Genomic DNA, 24,796 nt, shown 5'->3' with positions numbered 1-24,796 from the left:
CATGCAGGCCTGCAGGTCAAAAGCGGGACTTTTTTCCATCCGCTCATGGTTGTGTCTGTTGGTACGGCCGTCCGTCCATCTACAGTATCTAGGCTATAGGTGACATCATGGAACTCCATATATATGTGTACTAACCAAACCTGGTGTACCATTCATCGCCATAGTGTTTTGTGCGCTCTGCCAGTAGTCCATTTAAAGGACAAAGACATTCCCTGAACTTGTATTATTCCCAATCTGTCAACAACAACTACTGTATGCTACCACTGACGTACCGTCCCTTGGAGGAATATGAAGGAGTGGCCCTTGAGGCCCGTTGATACTGGAGTTCTTCTATTGACTCTATATACAGGTCCATGTAAGCAGATGGTATTAATGCCATTGACTATGTCTTTAGTTTAGAGTTGCAAGCTTTGCTCCTTTTTTACAGCAGTTTAAGCAATTCCTCTGACAAACATAGATACACAGAATAAATAAACAGAACACACATACAATAGCCAGCATGGTTAACTATGACAGTCAGGTCAAAAGAAGCGACTTGGCCTCCTCATGCATAGAAGGAAGCATGAGGTCAGTCCGTTGCTCTCCCCAGGTTGGCAGAGGGAGTGTAGCTCCCAGGATTACATTAGACAATTGACAACGGGTGAAAAATGGGTTACAAAATTGTGGGATTAAATTGTAAGTAAATGAAAGTGACACAAGTTCTGTAAGTAAAGGTGAGCTATAGCACACACTATAGCACTATATTTACACCTTTATAGGCTCCCTATAGACACTGTCCATGCAAACAAGATATACTTGCATGTTCAAGCACTGAATAAAATAAGAAAATACTGTTCTGTTACAAGCTTGTTTTCCATCGGCTGGCAGAGATCTGCGCTCCGTAGAGCACACCTTTTTCTAGTCATAGTCGTTTTGTATTTTTCTGCTCAACCAACTGGCTCCAGCTTTGGGATTTGAGTCAATTGCGCTCATTAGTTTAGTTAAAAGCGAGAGCTTCCATTTTTTATTTCTTTTTTTGCGGGGGTTGGAGTACTTTTTACTAAACGGCATCAACTTTGTTAGTTTTCTAGAGCTCTGAGCATTAAAAACAACAAGAAAGCTTATAAAAAAAGTGAAATGAACACCAAATGTTTGGCGTTCTAGGGGGAAATGTGCAGAGGGAGTGCAAGCAGGCTGGAGACTATTACAAGTTCAATGCATGCTGTACTGTAGTTAATGCTGGATGGGACTCAGCGGCTCTCGCTCTCTCTCTCCCCCGGCTGTGAATTTAACTGATTAAATCAGCCAGTGCACACAGCGGTGGTGACATGAAAACAACAATTAATAAGGCTCCCCTCTGTGCCTTGCAGATCCCTTTAACCGAGCAGCTAATAACACAACCCACAGGACGGCAGCCTAGCACGCACGCACGCACACAGCATGCACCGCACGCACGCACTGTACGCACGCACGTGCTCGCTCTCTCTCACACGCACGCACATTGCGAATACAGGTGGGGGTGGTTAACTTATTAAGACCTGAGGCCGGTTCTACAAATGTTTTCTAAATCCTAACCGTTTTCCGTAGAAAACTTTGCTATTATATTGTTGCTGAAACCTCTTATCTCTTTATTTAACATTTTTTTTTTGTGTATTTATTTCTTAAATGAACGCCACGCTTCATCATACTACAGCGTTAACCTCGCGTCACCAAGCTTTCTCGGGGGAAAGCCTGGCATTCGTTTACTAAACGGGTCGTTTGATCCGGTCTAGACCGGATGGCATCCTAGACTGGATGGCAGAAGCGGCGTCGCTTTGTTTTGGTTCCCCGTTTGTTTCCCCAATCCTTTTTTTAAACGCTAGAGGAATGTAGTCTTGCCAGATGCTGCGAGTTGGACTAAAAGATGGATATACCAAACAAACTTTTCAAAAAATAAGCAAAACTACGCCGCATAAAGGGTTTTATTGGGTAGGTACTAAAATTGTGTCATTGGGCGCGGGGAGTTGTTTTGGGTTAAAACTGAATCCGGGTTGGTGTTTCCAGCCAAAGTGTAGTCCGTTTTGACTACAAAATGACGTAGGACGCCATCCGCTCCCGACCGGATCAAAAGCCCGAAATTGGAAGCGATCCCAGGCTCCTACAGCGTCAGAGACGAGCATTGAAAGTAACAAATCTACAAGCTAGAGTTTGTCGATCTGCTAAGCTATTTTGGGATTTGGGACCCGAAAAGTAACAGTTTTGGACATAATGAGGTTTCCACCCGACAGAGACGATACTGTAGCTTAAATCTAAAATGACACCTTCCCGTTTCAATGGGTGCACTACATTTCAATATTCACCGTAATGTTTGCACTGCAGGCCTACAGTAAGGCAGCCTCATGCGCTTACATGTAATTGTATGTTTATGCTGATGTCTTTTTTTGTCCACACATTTTGTTTATTTACAAGTATACAACACATAAGTCGCCCTTCGGAACGCACACTTCTTAGCGTTCTGAGTTGTCAGAGTAGTTGCTTCTCGTCTTCCAATGTTGTACTACAGTACCTCCCCTATGACTAGTATGTCTGTACATGATGTTTATCTCCCGCTACACTGATTACCGCTTGCCTGCCATCCATTTGCAGACTGTTGTGATACTGTAAGGTTGTTGTATTTACATAGCCCACCTCTGCGTGCGCGTGTGTGTGTGTGTGTGTGCGCGTTATGACACTGACGCTAGCCAGAGCTGCAACGTGTTTGTATTAGTTCACACTCTGCGCAGCTTGTTTAGATCTTAGCCATACATGTATTACCTTGAGGTTGTCATGCCTTTAACGTGACATTGTTTACAGGCACGCACGGCTCACATAATGTCAAGGTGGCCCCGCAGCCTATGATAATACAACAAACAAAAGGCTGTAATTTATTAGCTCGAAGAAGCAGTTATTAAAGTCAAACCAGGAGCCGGCGTAACAAGATCTTATTTCTCAGTAATAAAGTCCTATCTGGGCTTCATCTATTAACCCTCAAATACCGGGAACGAGCCCGATCGAGTCGTGTTAGATTTGAACCACTTTAACCATTGTTTTATGCTTTAACTATTGAAAAATAGCAGATCTACAAGCTCACAGCGCGGCACCGAGTGCCGCGCTGCGAGCTTGTAAATCTGCTATTTTTGAAAGATCTTGAAAATGTGTGCAAGTCTTTCAATATCTTTGACCCGATCTTTGACCCGACTTCTAAATCCTTCCTCTAAATCGGTGGTTCTCAAACTTTTTCATGTCAAGCACCCCCAAAAGTACAGGTATTTGGCCGCGGACCCCCATCTCAAAATATGTTTTTCCAGGGACCACCCAGAAGCAAATATTTGAGTTACAAATGTTCACTTTTGAATAGATATATTCAAAACAAATCTTGATTTTTCAAAAATAGCAGATCTACAAGCTCACAGCACGGCACTCGGTGCCGCGCTGTGAGTTTGTAGATCTGCTATTTTTCAATAGTTAAAGCATTCAATAATTCGAGGCCTAAATGGCTTAAGCCATTAGCTATCAAGAAAGTCATGTAGAATAATGCTTCGTTTAGTTTTCCACACGGGTGTAATCCCGGCGCGCATGCACGGCGTCACCACGTGAGCGCGTGAGGAACAGGCTGTTGTTTGAAGGATTCGGTCTCGGCCAGGTCCTGGCAGATCTAAATGTCAGTGAAGTCACCCTGGCCACTTTAACACGGTGGCTTGACAGTCTGTGGCGTGTGAAGGATTAGGAAACGCACACAAACCAGCCTTTGTGCACCTCTTCCACGACTTCGCAAGGTCCTAACATTACCTCAAACAGCGCCCTCCATCATTTTTATGCCTCTGTGTGAAAGTGTGTGTGTGTGTGTGTGTGCGTGCGCGCGTTGATAGGAGAGCGAGAGAGTGAGTGTGAAAGAGAGACTCGAGATGACCTTTCGCCTCACTTTGCAATGCATCATAAAGCAAATGGAAAGAATTCCGCCATTTTGAAAGAAGAAAAGGAAAGAAAAAAAAAAAAACCCCAACAGAAAAAACATCCTTTGGTGTTAAGATCTCAAACTAGCCCCCATCATCGCTGGAACAGTTGCAAAAAGCAACAAAAAAAAAAAAGTTTCCCTTCCCATTCCGTCTGTGATTGCGGAGTGTATCCCCGGCTTTTTCCAACTGCGAAAATGATGGATGACAAGTTAAATTTGTGTCCGGGGAGTGAAGGTGAACTGTGACAGAGTGATTTGTCTTGGGAATGGAGGGTTAGGGTCAGAGCTTGAAACTGGGCGCCTCGAGGCACAAGACATTGACAAATTCATCCTGGCCCCCGCCGCATTTCTGAAGCCTTTTGTTTTGAATCCCGGGCTACTCACACGGTGACCCCCATCCCTCATCCTGCCAGGGCCGCTGAAGGATGCCTCGCCATGCCAGGGGAGCTCAGCACCACTAATTCTTGTCATTCACTCCCTTGACAGGCCCAGGGCCCACTCTCTCTCTCTCTCTCTCTCTCTCTCCGTCTGAAAGAGAGAGGAGAGGGGAGGCCTGAAATATTTATTTCCGCACCACAATGGCTAGGGCTTCAGATTTAAGGCTATATCATTTTTTTCACCCTCCTCTCCTCTCCCCCTTCTCTCTAACCCTCTCTCTGTTTGCCTTATCATTGCAGGTCACTGGCGGGCCTCAAAGCGTTCAGCGGGCTGGAAGAGCTGGTCGCCGACAACAATCTGCTGGGGAATGACCTGCTGTTGCCCGGGCTGCCTCGGCTGCACACCCTGACGCTCAATAAGAACCAAATATCCTTTTCAGCCGAGGCACTCCACTCTCCTTAACCACTCGAGCCCTAGCGTTCTGCGTGTGTGTATGTGTGTGGGGAGGGGACGACTGTGTTATTCTTCAAACAAACATGAGTTGCCGCTTTCCCTCTACCCCAGGGGTCTTCAGCGTTTTCAGTCCAAGGACCCCTTAGTTGAGAGAAAGATGAAGCAGGGACCCCAACAACCTTATCATAGATACAGTTTCATTGTTTGACAGCACGATCAACAGTGTATTTTGGAATCATGTTAATGTGTGTTTTTCAGAGATTTAACCACTTAAACGGTCAATACTTAATAAACTTGACCCTTCACTGTACCCCTTAGTGTGCTCTTTTCCCCCTCCAAAGCTCTTTGCCAAAAATAGCCGATCTACAAGCTCACAACGCCTCGCAGCGCGAGGCGTTGTGAGCTTGTAGATCGGCTATTTTCAAATAGCCTAAGGCTATAAAATAGGGCTAAAGTGGTTCATGTATATTTTATAATATTATAATTTATATCTGCAAAGTAACTAGTTTTCAAATACATGTAGTGGATCTGCTATTTTTGGCTAAAGTTCTCATAATATGGACACTAGGGTTCAAGTAGTTAATATAAAAACAAGTTCCTATCACACAAAGATTTGGAGGACCCCCTGTAGTAACTCTGAGGACCCCCTAGGGGTCCTGGACCCCCTGTTGAAGACCCCTGCTTTACCCCAATGCTCGCCGAAAATAGTCCTGTCCGCAAGCTTGAAGAGCGGCTGTTCTCGGGGAGATTCGCCGTCGACGGGAAGCGGCAACTCGCGTTCGTTTGACTGCGTGCTGTATGGAGGGGCATTGGTGGAAAAAGTACTCACATTTCTTACTTAAGTAAAAGTATCAATAGTGCAATGTAGAACTACTCCGTTACAAGTAAAAGTCCAGAATTCAAAATGTACTTGAGTAAAAGTATGAAAGTATCAGCATCAAAATGTACTTAAAATGCTAAAAGTACAAAATGTTTGAAAATAGCAGATCTACAAGCTCACAAAGCGTCACATCGCAACGCGTTGTGAGCTTGTAGATCTGCTATTTTCAAATAGCCTGCCTAAGGCTATAAAATAGGGCTAAAGTGGTTCATGTATATTTTATAATATTATAATTTATATCTGCAAAGTAACTAGTTTTCAAATACATGTAGTGGAGTAAAAGTACAATATTTGGATCCGAGATGTAGTGGAGTAGAAGTATTGGAGATTGGGAATACTCAAGTAAATTACAAATACCTCTGAATTGTACTTAAGTGCAGTACTGTCACTTAAGTACACAGTCATCTTAAAATATGAGTCGATATTTTTATGATGTAATTGTGGGAATGCGCAATTATAAGCCAATCAAATTAATTGACTGTACTTAGACTACTTACTGTACTGGTCAGCTGTTGTTGGGGGCGATAGGGGGCAGATTACACTGTGACATGAGTTTCAGACTATTTCAGACCGTTTTCAGAGAGACCACGTGACCTACCGTATCATACTATTATAATTTCGGGGCGTGTCAGCGGGCCTTTAAGTAACAGTACTTAGTTACTTTACACCACTGTGGAGGGGTCTAAAGCCCCTTTTCGACTGCAGCTTTAGCACCACACCACACTACACCACACCACACCACACCGCACCACATAAAAATATCTACATTTTCCATTACACAAAAGTACCCCTATTGGTAAGAAACAAATTGACCCTTTTAACTGTGATTATAATACAATATAAATTAGTATTACAACTATCCTAAATTATAATACACTATAATGGATTATAACTGTGATTATAATACACTATAAAGTATTAATGTATTACTATGAGAATTATAATACACTATAATAGATTATAATAGTGGTTATAACACAATAGAATCTATTATCATGTATTACAACTATATCCTGGTGGTCTAAATGAAAAGTCAGAGAGTGATCATTATGAAGTGTTTGGCCCTGTTTGGCCTAGCTCAGACCTACTCTAGAGTGGATACTTTTTAGTACCACGTTTAGTACCACCTTCACACCACTCTACCCAGGTCCTTGTAGTGGAAAACCTGGCACAAGTGGGCGGTGTGGTGTGGAGTGGTGTGGTGTTGGGCCTGTGGGAAATGGGCTTAAGTAGTTAACTGTGCCGTCTACTCCCCTCCTGGTCGTTGCAGTGCAGCTGTAACAAAAGCACGCCCAGACGACACCCGGGCCAGAGCTAACCGGGATTAACTGCCTCGCGACGTCGGACGTATATATTTCTGTCTTCACGTCATGTGCTGTTGTTCCAGAGAAGCATTTTTTTTGGCGCTCACAAGCTGTGCTGTTATAACATAATGTGTTTCAACAGACAGAGTCCTGGTTTGTCCCAGCAGCACCCTGCCTGCCACGGTGCAGGGCTCTGAACACTAGAGACCTCTAGTGGAGTCAGGCTCGAGAATCAGCTCAGTGGAACAGTTTTTGTTTGCGTTTGGTGCGCGTGTGTGTGTGTGTGTGCGTGTGCGTGTGCGTGTGTGTGTGTGTGTGTGTGTGTGTGTGCGTGCGTGCGTGCGTGCGCGTGTGCGTGTATACTCAAGTAAATACTGAGGTTTTCAAAAATACATTTTGTTAATATACTGGTAAATGCATCTGGAGATACAAGGCCACCCGACAACGATGTTATGCTCCTGTACTGTATGATTAGTCTTTAGTTCTTTGAAAGGAAATTCATTGATTTCGCCGTAAATAAATAAATACATAAATAAATAATTGGATTGCAATGTGTCCCACTTAAACAGTACGGTGTACCTTCGAAAAAGCCCAACCTGTTAAAACCAGAACTCGACACACAGCCAGCCCTGAATCCAGGACATAGAAACACATTGCACGGGTGTTTATGATCACTCAGAAATGTGTGAACTTCCTCCCTTAGTTTCAGAGCAGCTTTAGCAACGCGTCCTGTTTTGCTCGGGTTGGATAGATCCTTGGGGGTAATGACACACACACACACACACACACACACACACACACACACACACACACACACACACACACACACACTCTAGCACGCATGAACGCACACGCGCGCGCACACACACCCACAAACAGATGCACACACACACTTCCAGAGTCAACATTAAAACTGGGGCTCCTTGAAGTGTGCGTCTGGGTCTCTGTGCTCGGTTTGGGTTGTGAAGTGGTCGGCACATGCTAATAGGCCAATTATGTACATCCTGCCGTGGCAAGTTGCCATTTTAAAGCTGGAGCACTGCATTAGCGCAGTTGTATTTTGACACTTTGGGGCTCAATTTTCCAAAGAAGTGAATGTATTAGTGATGAATGTGCCTGCTTAGGGGCTGTTTGTTTTTTTTCCCAACGTTTTCGTGAGCGCTTTTTTTTTTTTTTTTTTTTTCCACAAGCGCGGCGGCTCTGGGAAGCACGGTCTTGTGTGAACCACAGGGCATCCATCATTTTGTCACCGTTGTACACCCAGCCACCTAGGAAATGAAAGCCAAGGCGCGAGCGGGGGGGAAAGCAAGGGAGCGTGCACGAGAGAGTTGCCAGCCAAATTGCCTCACTTCTATACCCCCAAATCCTACACCTTAACCACTTAGCCCCTATAAACTTCATCGTACAACAAATAGCCCAAAAAAAAAGCCAATCTACATGAAACGCATCATGAGCTTGTAGATCTTCTTTTCCTGCGATTTTTTTACATTTTTTGAAATTCTTCCCAAACAAATGATGTTGGCAAACTTTGGAAACATGTTCCAGGGATACATGTACTGTATACATGGGGTCACTTATGGTCGTTGTCGGGTGAAAACTGTGTATGTCCAAAACCGTTCATTTTCCATTTTTTAATTTTAAAAACGTTTTAAACTAGTGAAAACTGCCGATCTACAACCACACAACGCCTCGCACCGCGAGGCGTTGTGTGCTTGTAGATCTGCTGTTTTCACGACTTTTGTGCAACGGCCTTGTACGATGAAGCAGGGCTTTACTTTGCGAAAGAACATACAAATTTAAATTTTTTGACATTTTTCCCAAACAAACGATGTCGGAAAACATTGGAAACATGTTCACCTAAAACAACGACATGTTGACTTGCCCAGTGACTCGGGCCCTTTGAGTGCGGCGGGGAAACATTTGACAGTGACATGCAGCAGTAGCGGGTGTGTTGGGGTGGGGTTTGGGGGAGGGTGTTTGTGCTAGTGTGAAGGAGTGGAGGGAGGGAGGGAGGAGGGCCTCTGTGGGGATGCGGTTAAATGCTAATGTAATTAACAGCGCCGGGTTCCTTGACATCCGCCCTGTTGACACCTGACTGATATCGAGGCCCTGCTGGAGCACTTGGCCGACGTGACCCCGGCGCTGGAGTACCTGAGCCTGCTGGGGAACGAGGCCTGTCCCAACCAGCTGGTCAGCCCGGATAAGGACGAGGACGACTACCAGAGATACAGGTACGCCATGATGAATACCAGAGATACAGTTACTGTATTGCGCCTTGCCAACCAAGAATTTGAAAAATGGGACAAACACCAAATTGAGACTCTGCACGCAGAACTCTGCAAATCTATACTCCGCACCCAACGGAAAACAACAAACAATGCTTGCAGGGCAGAATTAGGACGATATCAACTCATTATAAAAGTAAAAAAGAGAGCACTTAAATTCTATAATCACCTAAAAGAAAGCAATCCAGACACGCTCCATAACATAGCCCTCAATCACAGTGAAAGGACAAGGACGACTACCAGAGATACAGGTACAGTACGCACATGATGACTAACAGAGATACAGGCATACATGGGGTCGCTTATATCGTCGTTGTCGGGTGGAAACCGTGTACAGTACAATGCAAACGACTTTGTCCACTTTCCTGACAGTCATCCTGCGCTTCCCACAGCTATCACTGGTGTCCACTAGGGGCAGTATTGCGCCATGTAAAACATGTCCTTGCCAATCTGTTATCCTACAGTAGTATGTCCAAAACCGTTCCTTTTTGTATTTATCATCTATAAAAAGTACTAAACTAGTGAAAACAGCTGATCTACAAGCACACAACGGCATTGTGAGGCGTTGTGTGCTTGTAGATCGGCTGTTTTCACTACTTTTGTGCGACGGCCTTGTACGATGAAGCAGGGCTTTGCTTTGCGAAAGAACGTACACATTTGAAACTTGGAGATGCGAGGTTTCCACCCAACAACGCCATTATGCTCCTAAATGTTTACGACGTAGATGGACAGACAGATAGACAGACAGACAAACACAGACAGACATAGCCGCAATAGCAGTAAGTATTTTATTCTATTTTTGTTTTATTTTGGCAAAAGAAACAAGAGTAAACCGAATATAACTTAAACCAGGATATACTGTAGACACATAAACGCGTAATATGTGGGAGGGAGGGTTAACATACACCCATTTGGTATGCTTCTGTCTTATTGACATAATATGTGTTATAGAAATGCCAATAAAGAAACCTTGAACAAAACAAAACGAAAAAGAACATGTTTCCAATGTGGTCCTGCAACACGCAAATAAAAATAAATAGTCCAATGAATTCCATAGCACCAATACATTATAGCAGCACACCATATGAACTAAACATAAATAACAGGTAAAATCCCTATCTAACCATAAAACTAAAGTGCACTAGTCTCTGTCAGCTTATTCCATAACCGTATTTGACATAACATACGGCAACACAAGAGTTGAGAGCAGGATATGATGAATACAAATATCAAGGGTCTGACCCCAGTCATCTTCATTTGATCTGACTTGAGTTGACGTTATGCATATTCTGTCAATAAATGCTAGTGTAACATGCAATCTATAACCAGTAAATATAAACATACATACATGGCCTATGAATGGACACACGGTATATGTATAGACTATCGACAGTAGCTTGGAGGCTGATATATGCACAGTGTCAGCCGGGCCTACAGCATTGGGTATGTCTTGGGTAATATACTGTACGTACAGTCTGTTGACAGTGAATGTAATGAGTACATATACAGTCTGTCAATAGTGAGATTTAACAGCGGTTAATCATAACGGGCATCTGTCATCACGGAATCTGCAGTGTGTACGTCAAACGCATTCCGTGTGCTAAATCTGTGAATGTGCCAGAGTCGAGCACAACTCATTAATCCAAGACTAATTAGATTAGATTAGAATATAAATGGATGGATAGATACACTGTAGACAGTGGTTTAAATTAACTAAATACATTAACTCAAGTTTTGAGTTATACTTTACAGTACTTGAATATTTCCAATTTACAGTACTTTTACTTCTACTCCACTACATCTCGGATCCAAATATATACTTTTATTCCACTACAATTATTTGATAACTTTAGTTACTAGTTACTTTGCAGATATAAATGATCATATTATAAAACATACATTAATCCACTTCATACCTATTTTATACCTAGGCTATTTGAAAATAGCCGATCTACAAGCTCACAACGCGTTGCATTGCGACGCCTTTTGAGCTTGTAGATCTGCTATTTTCAAACATTTGTACTTTTGCTTTTGGTACTTTAAGTACATTTTGATGCCAATACTTTCACACTTTTACTCAAGTACATTTTGAATTCTGGACTTTCACTTGTAACAGAGTATTTCTAGATTGCAGTATTGATACTGCATTAACTGCAATCTAGAAACGTACTTTAAGTACCAAAAGTAAAAGTACAAATGTTTTTTTTTTACTTAAGTATAAAATGTGAGTACTTTTTCCACCACTGACTGTAGATAGATAGATAGATGGATAGATAGATAGATAGATAGATAGATAGATACTATAGATACTATATATAGATAGATAGATACTATATATAGATAGATAGATAGATAGATAGATACTATATATAGATAGATAGATACTATAGATAGATAGATATATAGATACTATAGATAGATAGATAGATAGATAGATAGATAGATAGATACCGTAGATACTATAGATACTATATATATATAGATAGATAGATAGATACTATAGATAGATAGATATATAGATACTATAGATAGATAGATAGATAGATACTATAGATACTATATATAGATAGATAGATACTATAGATAGATAGATATATAGATAGATAGATATATAGATAGATAGATACTATAGATAGATAGATATATAGATACTATAGATAGATAGATAGATAGATAGATAGATAGATAGATATTATATGATGATAGTTGAGAAATAATGGTGTGTGTTCAGAATTTAGTTTTTGTTTTGATTATGTTCTAAATGATGGGTGTTTAGGACCCAGCCTCCTTACAGCACAGCAGATTATGGGTTTCGACCACATCACTGTAAAAAGCGTTGTCAACAGGGCCTCTCTAACCAGGAGCGTCACACCAAATTCTGGGCCCTGGGTACAAGGATTCACTGCGGGCCCCCCATGAATGTTAACTATTGAAAAATAGCAGATATACAAGCTCACAGCGCGGCACCGAGTGCCGCGCTGCGAGCTTGTAGATCTGCTATTTTTGAAAAATTGTGAAAATGTGTGCAAGAAACTTGTGTTTCTATGTCAGTGGTGCTCAAACGTTTTCATGTGAAGGACCCCGAAGATGATAATGTATGTATTTGGCCACAGACCCCCATCTCAAAATATTTAGTTCCAGGCCCCCCCCCCCCCCCCCTCCCACACACATTTTCACGACTTTTCAAAAATAGCAGATCTACAAGCTCGAGTGCCGCGCTGTGAGATTGTATATCTGCTATTTTTCAATAGCTAAAGTTACCAGGGCCCCTCCACCTTGGGCCCTGGTAACTCAGTCCCACTTTCCTACCCTTTGTGACGCCCCTGTCTCTAACATTTGGCTTTGCAAAAAAAAAAACTAAAAAATAATGGATTTCATGTGTGACTAGTCACCGCCACAAATGAGTGTTTACTGCCCCGGCGTAACAGGAGGAGATTATGCATTAAACATCAAGCCAGGCCTCGAGTCATGCAATGTGACCGCCATTTGTCAGGCTCCTTTACATGAAACGCGATAAAAGGGGCGAAAAGCATACTCTCTTTTGTCTGTTTAAGCCCTAAGTGCTTGTTTCTGACTCTGTGCGGACTATTAATCATTTACCACCCATGCTCTTTCTCACTCCCTTCGTCTCTCTCTCTCTCTCTCTCTCTCTCTCTCTCTCTCTATCCTGTGGTGGGAAAAGTACTTGCATTTTTGGAGCTGTGTGAAGCACAGGCTCCCTATACGTGGCCGTGTGTGTGTGTGTCTGTATGTAGCCTGAACTTCCTAAACTTCGGCACGCTACTAGTCCCACAGTTTTGCCACCACACACTCGCGCCATATGTCAAATCGACCGGCTTACTCGGGAATCGTGGGCTAGTAACTTGCTAAGAGAAAGGTTCAATAGTTTAATTGATATTAATTTATTAGTGAATTAATTTTCCCCATTGACTTATAATGGGAATCGCAAAAACTCACATTCAATTATTTGTCTCTCGCAAACCATAGGGGCTAGAGTTTCAAGACTTGGAGAGGAGGTTCATAATGATTTCAAGGATTAAATAAAAAATAATTGTGTCATTTGGCCGCATGGTGGCGCCATAACACCCCACTTTACGTTTTGGCCTGTAACTCTTGAACCGTAGGTCGGAAAATTAAAAATATTTTTTCCCTGGATTCCTTGGGTCATGACGCATCTCCCCATATAGGCCACGCCCATTTGCGCCATGATAGATTTTCCGCCATCTTGAATTTTCTCCAAAACACCCTTTTTCCTCCTTTTCCTACATATTTTCTTCAAATGTCACAAAAATCGGTACACATGATCCACACACACACACACACACACACACACACACACACACACACACACACACACACACACACACACACACACACACACACACACACACACACACACACACACACACAGCTCCACTTCACACGGGTGTGATTTTTTACTTAAAGTAGGACTGTCATCTAAAGGGGTAGGCTACTGTCACTTTAAAAAGTCATCTTAAAATATGAGTTAATATGTTTATGATGTCATTGTGGGAATGCGCAATTATAAGCCAATCAAATTAACTGACTGTACTTAGTCTACTTACTGTACTGGTCAGCTGTTGTTGGCGGGCGAGGGGCAGATTATAGTGTGACATGGGTTTCAGACTATTTCAGACCGTTTTCAGAGAGAGCATGTGACCTACTGTATCATACTATTATAATTTCGGGGCGTGTCAGCGGGCCTTTAAATGAAAGTGTATCAGTACTAGAAATACTCTGTTACAAGTACAGAATTAAAACGTACAAAAGTATTGTTATCAAAATGTACTTAAAGTACCAATTAGAAAGTACTCATTTCACACGTTTTCAAATGCATGAAATGTATCAATAATCTTTTGAAAATTGATCAGATCTACAAGATCGGCTATTTCCAAATGACTGAATGTATGTTTTGTAATAATAATCTAAATCTACAAAGTAACTAGTAACTAAAGCTGTCAAATAATTGTAGTGGAGTAAAAGTACAACATTTGCCTTTGAGATATAGTAAAGTATTGGAAATGGGAAATACTCCAGTAACGTAAACATTACAGGGGTCTTCAACAGGGGGTCAGCGACCCCTAGGGGGTCCGCGGAGGTACTGCAGGGGGTCCGTGAATAATTGCTTAAAAAAAAAAAAAAAGATTTCAAAAAAAGTTTTTTTTTTTTTTTTTGCCATTTTTCACATTTATGTTAAAAATAAATCATGATTCTATCCATTTTGAATAGCTTGAATACATGATTACTATGCAATTGACAGATTGTTGATATTATTGACATTGGTTCTCAGTTAGTATGTTTAGAAATGGTAGTGGTACGGCCCACCCTGCTCGCTGTAACTTGTACATGTTTAAAATAAAAAATATTTCGTAGCCCCGACCCCCCCACCCTACGAGGTGGTAGGGGGTCCCTGCTCCATCTCCCCATCAGTTTGGGGGTCCCCGGCCTGAAAACGTTGAAGACCCCTGCATTACAGTAAAAGTACAGTACTTGAACAAATGTACTTAGTTTCTTTATACCACTACTCTACTACTCTCTCTCTCTCTCTCTCTCTCTCTCTCTCTCTCTCTCTCATGCTCTCAGGTCCCAGTCTGACCCTCCCCTCCCCTCCCCTCTCCCCCCTCCCCCCCTCCCCTCTCCTCTCTCCTCTCACTCACCTTGCATGCTTGTCTATACTGCTGAGGGAAGCCATTCTGCCTTTGACTGACAGCGTCTCCGGACGGACGGCCCTGTGATGTAATATTCATAATGTGTCACGCGGGTAAAACATCAATTTAAGCCTGATGCAGATTTCATGTCTTGACAAGGCTAGGCAGCGCGCGGGGGCCGTGACAGGGCTGGCCTTAGGCAATAAATACCCAGGCCCCTGTGTGCCCCCCCGGCTGGAACTCTTATACAGGGGCGTCACACCACATTCTGGGCCCTGGGTACAAGGATTCACTGCGGGCCCCCCATGAATGTTAACTATTGAAAAATAGCAGATATACAAGCTCACAGCGCGGCACCGAGTGCCGCGCTGCGAGCTTGTATATCTGCTATTTTTTTTAAATCGTGAAAATGTGTCAAGGACCCCCAAGATGATATGTATTTGGCCACGGACCCCGATCTCAAAATATTTAGTTCCAGGGACCCCCAGAAGCAAAATTTGAGTTAGACATGTTCGCTTAAAAAATACATAATATATTCAAAGATTTTCACACATTTTCACAACTTTTAAAAAATAGCAGATCTACAAGCTCGCAGCGCGGCACTCGGTGCCGCGCTGTGAGCTTGTATATCTGCTATTTTTCAATAGATAAAGTTATTAGGGCCCCTCCACCTTGGGCCCTGGTAACTCAGTCCCACTTTCCTACCCCTTGTGACGCCCATGCTCTTATAGTCTCTCAAGTGAAATGCCCCGGCGCCTTGCATTGGCGTCCCCCAATTAGTCCAATGACACAGAAAGTCAGCGCATGACGTGCATACTCAACTGCTGCTGTATGGTCTGTGGGGAGGCTGGCTGGCTGGCTGGCCGCCCCTGTGCTCATCCTCCTCAGTGGATGTCTGAGGTACTACAATAACAAAGGCAGTTCAAACTGTAAGGGGCAACTTGGTGTGTGTGTGTGTGTGTGTGTGTGTGTGTGTGTGTGTGTGTGTGTGTGTGTGTGTGTGTGTGTGTGTGTGTGTGTGTGTGTGTGTGTGTGCGCGTGTGTGTGATACTATACTTGTGCGTGCGTGCGTGCGTGTGTGCGTGCATGTGTGTGATACTATACTTGTGAGGGCCTCAAGATAAATAGTTGTTTTATGGTCGAAAAGAGTTTTTGAGTTAAAGGGATAGTTCATCCCCAAATGTTTTTCTATCATTACTCAGCCCTTGGAGACTTGATTAGGATCAGACATTTTTTTCCTTTTTTTTACCTGCCTTTATTGATAGTATACAGTGTATAGAGACGTGGAGTGACAGCAAAGGTCATCGGGTTCAGGACTCGAACGTGTACATGCTATCAGGTGCCCGGACCACAAGGCCAGCACTCCGGGCCCAGGATCTGACATTTTAGCGAGCCATTGTGTGCTTGCAGATCTGCTGTTTTCACTACTTTTGTGCGACAGCCTTGTATGACGAAGCAGAAAAAATTTAAACATTTGAAACTTGGAGATACAAGGTTTCTGCCCGACAGTGGCGATATATATATATTTTTAAATGGCATTCATAAAATCGCTGGCCTGAAATGTTAACGTCCTGTCAACTAATATAAGTGTGCATGCGTGTGTGTCAGACTCAAACGCTAACTGTACTGTGGGCCCACAGGTTTCTGTTTGGGATATCCACATGTATTTTCTTTTTTTTTTGGGTGACAAAGAGAAGTGGCCTGAACTCTGTGGTGCTTGTGTTGTAACGTGACCTGCCTTTTCAGCCTATTGTTGCGTGACATGTTTGCGGCCGTGTTCTGCCAGACGTTATCAGTCGGCGGCGATCACAGGGATCCTATAGAAGGGCTGTTTGGCCTGAGGGGCGGAGGCTTCCTCCACCACCTCCACCCAGGGGCGTCACACCAAATTCTGGGCCCTGGGTACAAGGATTCACTGCGGGCCCCCCATGAATGTTAACTATTGAAAAATAGCAGATATACAAGCTCACAGCGCGGCACCGAGTGCCGCGCTGCGAGCTGGCATATCTGCTATTTTTGAAAAATCGTGAAAATGTGTGCAAGAAACCTATGTCAAGGACCCCCAAGATGATTTGGCCACAGACCCCGATCTCAAAATATTTAGTTCCAGGGACCCCCCAGAAGCAAAATTTGAGTTAGAAATGTTCGCTTAAAAAATACATATATTCAAAGATTTTCACACATTTTCACAACTTTTCAAAAATAGCAGATCTACAAGCTCGCAGCGCGGCACTCGGTGCCGCACTGTGAGCTTGTATATCTGCTATTTTTCAATAGCTAAAGTTACTAGGGCCCCTCCACCTTGGGCCCTAGTAACTCAGTCCCACTTTCCTACCCCTTGTGACGCCCCTGCCTCCACCTGCTCATTGTTGCTCAGCCTCCCTTTTCTGTTCAAACACTGGCGCGTTTAAGAACAATTGAACGGCCATCATTTTTACATTTCTTATTGTTGCTCTGATAATAATGGAGGAACAATGGCACGATCATGTTATAATTATCAAAGTGATTCATTGTGTCAAAGTAATGCAACATGAGAGGGAGTGCTGTTGTGTGCATATTGTAGTCCATCAGCGTGGCTGTGATTCGCTCATACAGGCGTGAGTTTGTTTTTTCAGTGCTGAATAGTGCTGAATATAATCACAGCCGTGCTCGTGTTCAGCACAACCCAACCCTGAGCGTGATATTGCTTTCATACAGCAGTTCTTTTGCTGTTATTATTAATCGATAAAATAACACAATAAAACACACATAATGGTATAGTTTCCAAAAGTGTCCAAAAATGTGTTTTGCAAGAATCGGCCTCATTGTGGCACTAGAAGAGGGCTATGTGAGAAATGAGGGGTGGAGGTTGTGGTTTGGCAACCAAGGAGTGTGTGTGCAACGGTGGCAGAGATTTGAGTAGGGCAAAAGTGTGACGTGACGTGTGACTGACAGACCGACTGACAGCCGGTGGAGGTTTTGCTTATAATTACTTTTTAACATAAACAAGTTATTACCGTATCGTGAGCTAATGACAATGATCAACTTGTGTATGACTCGTTTCCTTCCACTGTCCCCATAGCGTTGGAGTTCAATAGATATGATTTCCTTTTCTTTTTCTTTTTTTTTTCTCCTGCGGTTGTTTTACATACATCTCTCTCTCTCTCTCTCTCTCTCTCTCTCCCTCTCTCCCTCTCTCCCTCTCTCTCTCTCTCTCTCTCTCTCTCTCTCTCTCTCCCCCCTCGGGGCGAGCGAGCCCCGGTTCCCCCCTGGCCTCCCTCTGCGGTTGAGCTTGAATCATTAATATCCCCGCCGGCTGACAGAGCCTTGTCATCCGCCGTGACCCAGCGATGGTCGGGTCACCTGCGCACAATGACCTCTCTGCGTGTCTCCCAAGGGTGTCCTCACATTTCATCATGGAAATGTCCCGAACACGGCCCTTTTAACGGTGGATGAGAGGGTGCAGGAAGGGAGTAACAGTTGGTGGTGGGGGGGGGGGGGGGGGGGGGCGGGGGATTGGTGTGCTGCATGCACGGGTAACCTCGCCTCACCAGGCTTTCTGGGGGAAAGCCTGGTGTTCGTTCACAACAGGCCGTTTGGTATCCAGGGGCGTCACAAGGGGGACTGAGTTACCAGGGCCCAAGGTGGAGGGGCCCTAATAACTTTATCTATTGAAAAATAGCAGATATACAAGCTCACAGCGCGGCACCGAGTGCCGCGCTGCAAGCATGTAGATCTGCTATTTTTGAAAAGTCGTGAAAATGTGCGCAAATCTTTGAATATATGTATTTTTTAAGTGAACATTTGTAACTCCAATTTTGCTTCTGGGGTGGTCCCTGGAACTAAATATTTTGAGATGGGGGGTCCTTCACATGAAAAAGTTTGAGCATCACTGACATGGAAACATAGGTTTCTTGGCACACATTTTCACGATTTTTCAAAAATAGCAGATCTACAAGCTTGTATATCTGCTATTTTTCAATAGTTAACATTCATGGGGGGCCCGCAGTGAATCCTTGTACCCAGGGCCCAGAATTTGGTGTGACGCCCCTGTTGGTATCCGCCTAAACCGGAAACCACTAGAAGAAGCGGCGTCGCTTTGATTTGGTTCCCTCCGTTTGTTTCCCCAATCCCTATTAAAATGCTCGAGTAGCCTAGTGTAGTCTTGCCAGTCGCTAAGAGTTGGACTAAAAGATGCATATATACCAAACGATTTTTTTCAAAAGCAAAACTACTCTGCATCAAGGAGTTTATTAGGTAGGCCCTAAAAGTATGTCCTTGAGCGCAGGGGAATTATTTTGGGTTAAAACTGAATCCGGTTTGATCTTTCCGGCCAAATTGTTGTCTTTGAGTACTACAAGATGACGTGTTGTGGTTTCCGCTCCCGACCGGATACAACCCCGAAAAGTGAAGTGATCCCAGACTAATGCATGGGGCACTCTACCAGTGTTGCCAGATGTTTTTTGGGGCTTAGCACCTTCCATGAGCATCGCTCAAAATAATTGGCGAGCTACAAGTTGACAACACATTGCGCTAGAATACTCAAGTCAAGTAAAAGTACCTAAAAATTGTGCAGTACACAAGTGTAAATGTACTTAGTTACTCTCCCACCCCTGAGTAAAGGGGGATCTGATGTCTTTAATGTTCTCCCCCTCTGCTCTCTTCTTAGCCAACACAATTAACCCCCGCTACGCTGTGGTACTACAACGTGCCGCCGCAACGTGGCCCATTTGTTTTACTTAACACACGTTAATGTCATTGTCAATGGGTTGGGAGCCCTGCACGGCCCACCTCATAATCCTCAGGTGTTGAAAACTTGACACGTTTCTTTTTTTGGTGTGTGTGTGTGTGTGTGTGTGTGTGTGTGTGTGTGTGTGTGTGTGTGTGTGTGTGTGTGTGTGTGTGTGTGTGTGTGTGTGTGTGTGTGTGTGTGTGTGTGTGTGTGTGTGTGTGCAGGGGCGTCACAAGGGGTGGGACTGAGTTACCAGGGCCCAAGGTGGAGGGGTCTATTTTTATACTTTAACTATTGAAAAATAGCAGATATACAAGCTCGCTGCGAGCTTGTAGATCTGCTATTTTTTGAAAAGTCGTGAAAAATGTGTGCAAAATCTTTGAATGTATGTTATGTTTTTTTAAGCGAACATTTGTAACTCCAATTTTGCTTCTGGGGGGGTCCCTGGAACTAAATGTTTTGAGATGCGGGGTCTGTGGCCAAACATATATAATTTGGGGGGTCCTTCACATGAAAAAGTTTGAGCACCACTGACCAAAACAAATCAAGATAGCAGATCTACAAGCTTGCAGCATGGCACTCTGCTTGTATATCTGCTATTTTTCAATAGTTAAAGCACAAAATAACATGTAATAATGCGATCCCAGTCTAAATGGGTTAAACCCCCTCCTACCCCTATGAAGAACATTCATGGGGGGCCCGCGGTGAATCCTTGTACCCAGGGCCCAGAATTTGGTGCGACGCCCCTGTGCGTGCGTGCGTGTGTGTGTGTGTGTGTGTGTGTGTGTGTGTGTGTGTGTGTGTGTGTGTGTGTGTGTGTGTGTGTGTGTGTGTGTGTGTGTGTGTGTGTGTGTGTGTGTGTGTGTGTGTGTGTGTGTGTGTGTGTGTGTGTGTGTGTGTGTGTGTGTGCGCGCGCCATTTCCCCTCATCACCATCGCCATCATCAATTTGTCACGGCTCCCCCCCCCACACGCATGGTCCTGTCTGTGCCCATATCCCCGTCCCTTCTCACCCTTCACTTAGGCACTGCTTGCATGTCTTTTTCGACTGCCAGCCCCGGCCATGACATACCGGCAGGAGCGTCGCACCAAATTCTGGGCCCTGGGTACAAGGATTGACTGCGGGCCCCCCATGAATGTTCTTCATATTTTGGTAGCATGGTAGCATTTTTGTGCTTTAACTATTGAAAAATAGCAGATCTACAAGCTCACAGCGTGGCACCGAGTGCCGTGCTGCGAGATTGTAGATTTGCTATTTTTGAAAAATCATGAACATTTGTGCAAGTCTTTGAATATTTCAAATCCTTCTAAGGTTTTTGGAAAAACCTATGTTTACACGTCAGTGGTGCTCAAACTTTTTCATGTGAAGGACCCCCAAAATGATACGTATTTGGCCACAGACCCCTATCTCAAAATATTTAGTTCCAGGGACCCCCCCAGAAGCACTAATGGAGTTAACTTTCGCTTAAAAAATACAAAATTCAAAGATTTGCACACATTTTCACAACTTTTCAAAAATAGCAGATCTACAAGCTCACAGCGCGGCACTCTGTGCCGCGCTGTGAGCTTGTATATCTGCTATTTTTCAATAGTTAAAGCATAAAATAGGCCCCTCCACCTTGGGCCCTATAGTAACTCAGTCCAAATTCCCCCCCACCCTTTGTGACGCCCCTGCATACTGGCTCTCCTCTCTCCTCTCTCTCTATCCATGCCTGCCTGTGAAAGGATCTGTTGTCATCTATGTATTCCGACCATTATCTCCTGACGGCTTCTCCCCCTCCCCAATGAAAGACAGAGGGTGTCTGTAAAGCCCAGACGACGTATCTGTGATGCTAGCGGAGTGACAGCTCTCTGGCAGATGGGTTGTATCTCCTTTCGTTCTATTTATAATGCCTCGTCCTTTATTTTTATCACCTTTTGAAGGTTATACAGTATTGCGTACATAGCCGATATCATTGCCACGACGAAATCTGCGTCGCTGTAAAAAAAAATCGAAGTAAATACGGCTTTCTTTTCAAGTTTCCCTCGTGCTATGATGCATATTGGTACATCTGTCACGTTGATTAACGTTGCATGCTTTGCAGCGAATAAACGCCCATGCCGTTTTCATTTGTTTGTTTGTTTATGCTTTCATATGGGTTTCAGGTTTTCCGCACACCAGTGGAACACATGTTTTAGACAGTTTCTTTTCTCCCTCTCCTCTCCTCTCTCTCCCTCTCCCCTTCTCCCGCACTCTCTGTCAATAGTTTCAATAAATATCGAAAATAGGAGGCGAATTATCAGAAATGCACATTAAGACAAAGCGAATTTAGCCTGTTTCCATCTGCGCTCCCTACCCCGTTGTGCTTAGGGTCCTTGGGAAACGCCAGGTCACAGAAGAGCGACACAAACAAACAACACATAAACAGAGACTGAACGTGATACTGAGACAGTTTGTTATAAGTTTGCATTGAACAAATCTTCGTTTTAAGTTCTGTCGGAGGTTGTCTTTGCACAACAGTCTGTAAAGAGCTACAGCTGAGCTGGCACCTTGAGTTCAGACGGTTTGTTTTGTGGGCTAACGCTAATACAATGGACCAGAACGTCATCATTTATTCGCAATTATTGGCTGACCCGTTTCGCATTTAGTTTTTTCCATAAAGCCTCAAAATCCACCTCCTCCAAGCGGATAAATGTTTTTTGCAAATTAAAAAAGTTTATTTGAGTGTTTCCATGAAAAGATTTATGCGCAAAAGCCTTAATGCGCATTAAAAGGCTTTATGGAAACACAGCTAATCTCTCACTTTTCCTCCTCTCAGATACTTTGTTCTGCACAAGTTGCCGCAGCTGAAGTTTCTCGACAGCCGGAAGGTGACCAAGAGGGAGGCGACGGAGGCGAGGGCAAGGGGCGCCTTCATGAAGGTGGTCAAGCCCAAGTCCGACACGGTGAGTTAGAGGCTATAAGCCGTTACCCCATTCCTTCCTGCCATCCAATAGTCAGGGGTGTCGCACCAAACTCTGGGCCCTGGGTACGAGGATTCACTGCGGGGCCCCTGTGCTTTAACAATTGAAAAATAGCAGATATACAAGCTCACAGCGCGGCACCGAGTGCCGCGCTGCGAGCTTGTAGATCTGCTATTTTTGAAAAATCATGAACATCTGTGATATGTGATATATAGGATATTACAAATCCTTCTAAGGTTTTTTGAAAAAAACTACTTTTCTATGTCAGTGGTGCTCAAGCTTTTTCACGTGAAGGACACCCACTAAATGATATGTATTTGGCCACGGACCCCCATCTCTAAATATTTAGTTCCAGGGAGCCCCCAGAAGCAAAATTTGAGTTACAAAATGTTGGCTTAAAAAATACACATATTCAAAGATTTGCACACATTTTCACGACTTTTCAAAAATAGCAGATCTACGAGCTTGCAGCGCGGCACTCTGTGCCGCGCTGTGAGCTTGTATGTCTGCTATTTTTCAATAGCATAAATAGCTATACAATAACTAGAAATACTGTTCCTTCGAAACAGTGTGGGCTCGATTCCAACCCAAAACAATAATAGTAAAAGTGTCAAGTTCCCAGGCAATGCTCTCTTTCATTTTACTGACGTAAAATGGTAATGCAAATACAATGTAGACAAGCAGTGTTATTACATGAACTTAAAGGACCAGGTCACCTTTGGGACAACCAGATCTTATTTTATTGTTGTGTGGGGACACGATCAACACAATGTTGAGTTATTTTTTGTGTTCAATCTGTGTTTTTAGATATTTTAGTATTTCAGTATGCTACAACTGGTCATATGATGCATTTTGCATCATATGATGCATGAGATGATGCAATATCATGCTACAAAGCATCATATGACCAGTTGTAGCATGCTGAAATAATAAAATATCTAAAAACACAGATTGAACACAAGAAATTACAGGATTGTGTTGATCGTGTCCCACACAACAATAAAATAAGATCTGGTTGTCCCAGAGGTGACCTGGTCCTTTAAAGGTATGGACAATTAAATCAAAATAAAATTAAAATATAATGTGTCAATGTCACATTGTAGATCAGCTTCTACGTGATTCATCTACCGTATGTTTTGTATTAATAATAAAATCTGCAAAGTAACAAGTAACTAAAGCTGCCAAATGCAATTGCAGTGGAGTATAAGTAACAAAAGTGTAAAGTAAAAGTTGGTATACAGTACGGGACATGCTGATCCAAATGCATATGGGATATACTAGGATTCAAATGCAGACAGGCTGAAATTCATGGCTTTTAAAGTGTTTGGGGTGTGGTTTTGCCAGGTGGGTCCACTTCGGTTGATCGTCTGATTTGGAAATGCATTGGTTGTGATATCTCCCTGACAACCAACAACAACCACACAGAGTGCCCCTGCGGGTTCTAGGATATATACTGTAAAGCCCATCGCCCGGGAACCTTATTCTTTTTAAGTTAAATTTCTAAAACACTACAAAACATGTGTCAAAGACAAATACAAGCAAACGTCTCCACAGTAACACAGTAACAGTTGTTTGTGTGTCAGTGTGTGTGTATGCGTGTGTGTGTGCGTGTGTGCGTGCGTGCGTGTGTGCGTGTTAATAATTATTATTATTATTAATAATAAAATCTGCTAAATAAAAAGTAACTGAAGCTGTCAAATGCTGTATTTATAGTAGAGTATAAGTAACAAAAATGGAAATTAGAGTAAAAGTACCTAAAAATTGTACTGTAGGTACAAGTACTTGTTTGTATATACTTGAGTAAATGTACTTGGTTACTTTGCAGCACCACTAGCCTTACATTAAGACGTCTCTGCCGAGACTTTCGCATTGTCACTGCAGGGCCGACTTATGTAAGGCTACATCACCACAGAACAGCCAATGACAGCCAAGCCTTTAATCACAGCTGTGTCAATCAGTAGAGTGGAGAGGGACATTTATTTATAGTTTTAACTATAACTATAGTTTTATACATCACACAGCTTAGACATTTGGATCAAATCAGACAGCAGACCTGTGTGAACGCATTGATATAAATAGCATATCTGAAGTGTGAATATTGCAGCCACAGCGACTAAACCCATTGGAAATGCATTGGGTGCTTAAAGTTAAACATTTTTATTTTTTTATAATTAAACTACAAAACATTTCAAAACCAAAAGTACAAGCACACGTGTCCTCAG

At 43.2% G+C, this 24,796-nt stretch overlaps 1 protein-coding gene across 1 annotated transcript in view; it reads left to right on the top strand.

Moving 5' to 3' along the window:
* The window catches only part of lrmda (leucine rich melanocyte differentiation associated), a 503,604-nt gene that overhangs the window by 314,531 nt on the left and 164,277 nt on the right, over positions 1–24,796 (top strand). The window contains exons 3-5 of the mRNA XM_080740370.1: positions 4,630–4,756; positions 9,059–9,198; positions 22,430–22,556. Of these exons, the coding sequence (XP_080596496.1) occupies positions 4,630–4,756; positions 9,059–9,198; positions 22,430–22,556 (394 nt within the window). The remainder of the gene's footprint in view (positions 1–4,629; positions 4,757–9,058; positions 9,199–22,429; positions 22,557–24,796) is intronic.

Source organism: Nannobrachium achirus (assembly GCF_963921795.1).
Source record: "Nannobrachium achirus genome assembly, chromosome: 13".
Lineage (NCBI taxonomy): Eukaryota > Metazoa > Chordata > Actinopteri > Myctophiformes > Myctophidae > Nannobrachium > Nannobrachium achirus.
This window is presented reverse-complemented; position numbering and strand designations above follow the sequence as displayed.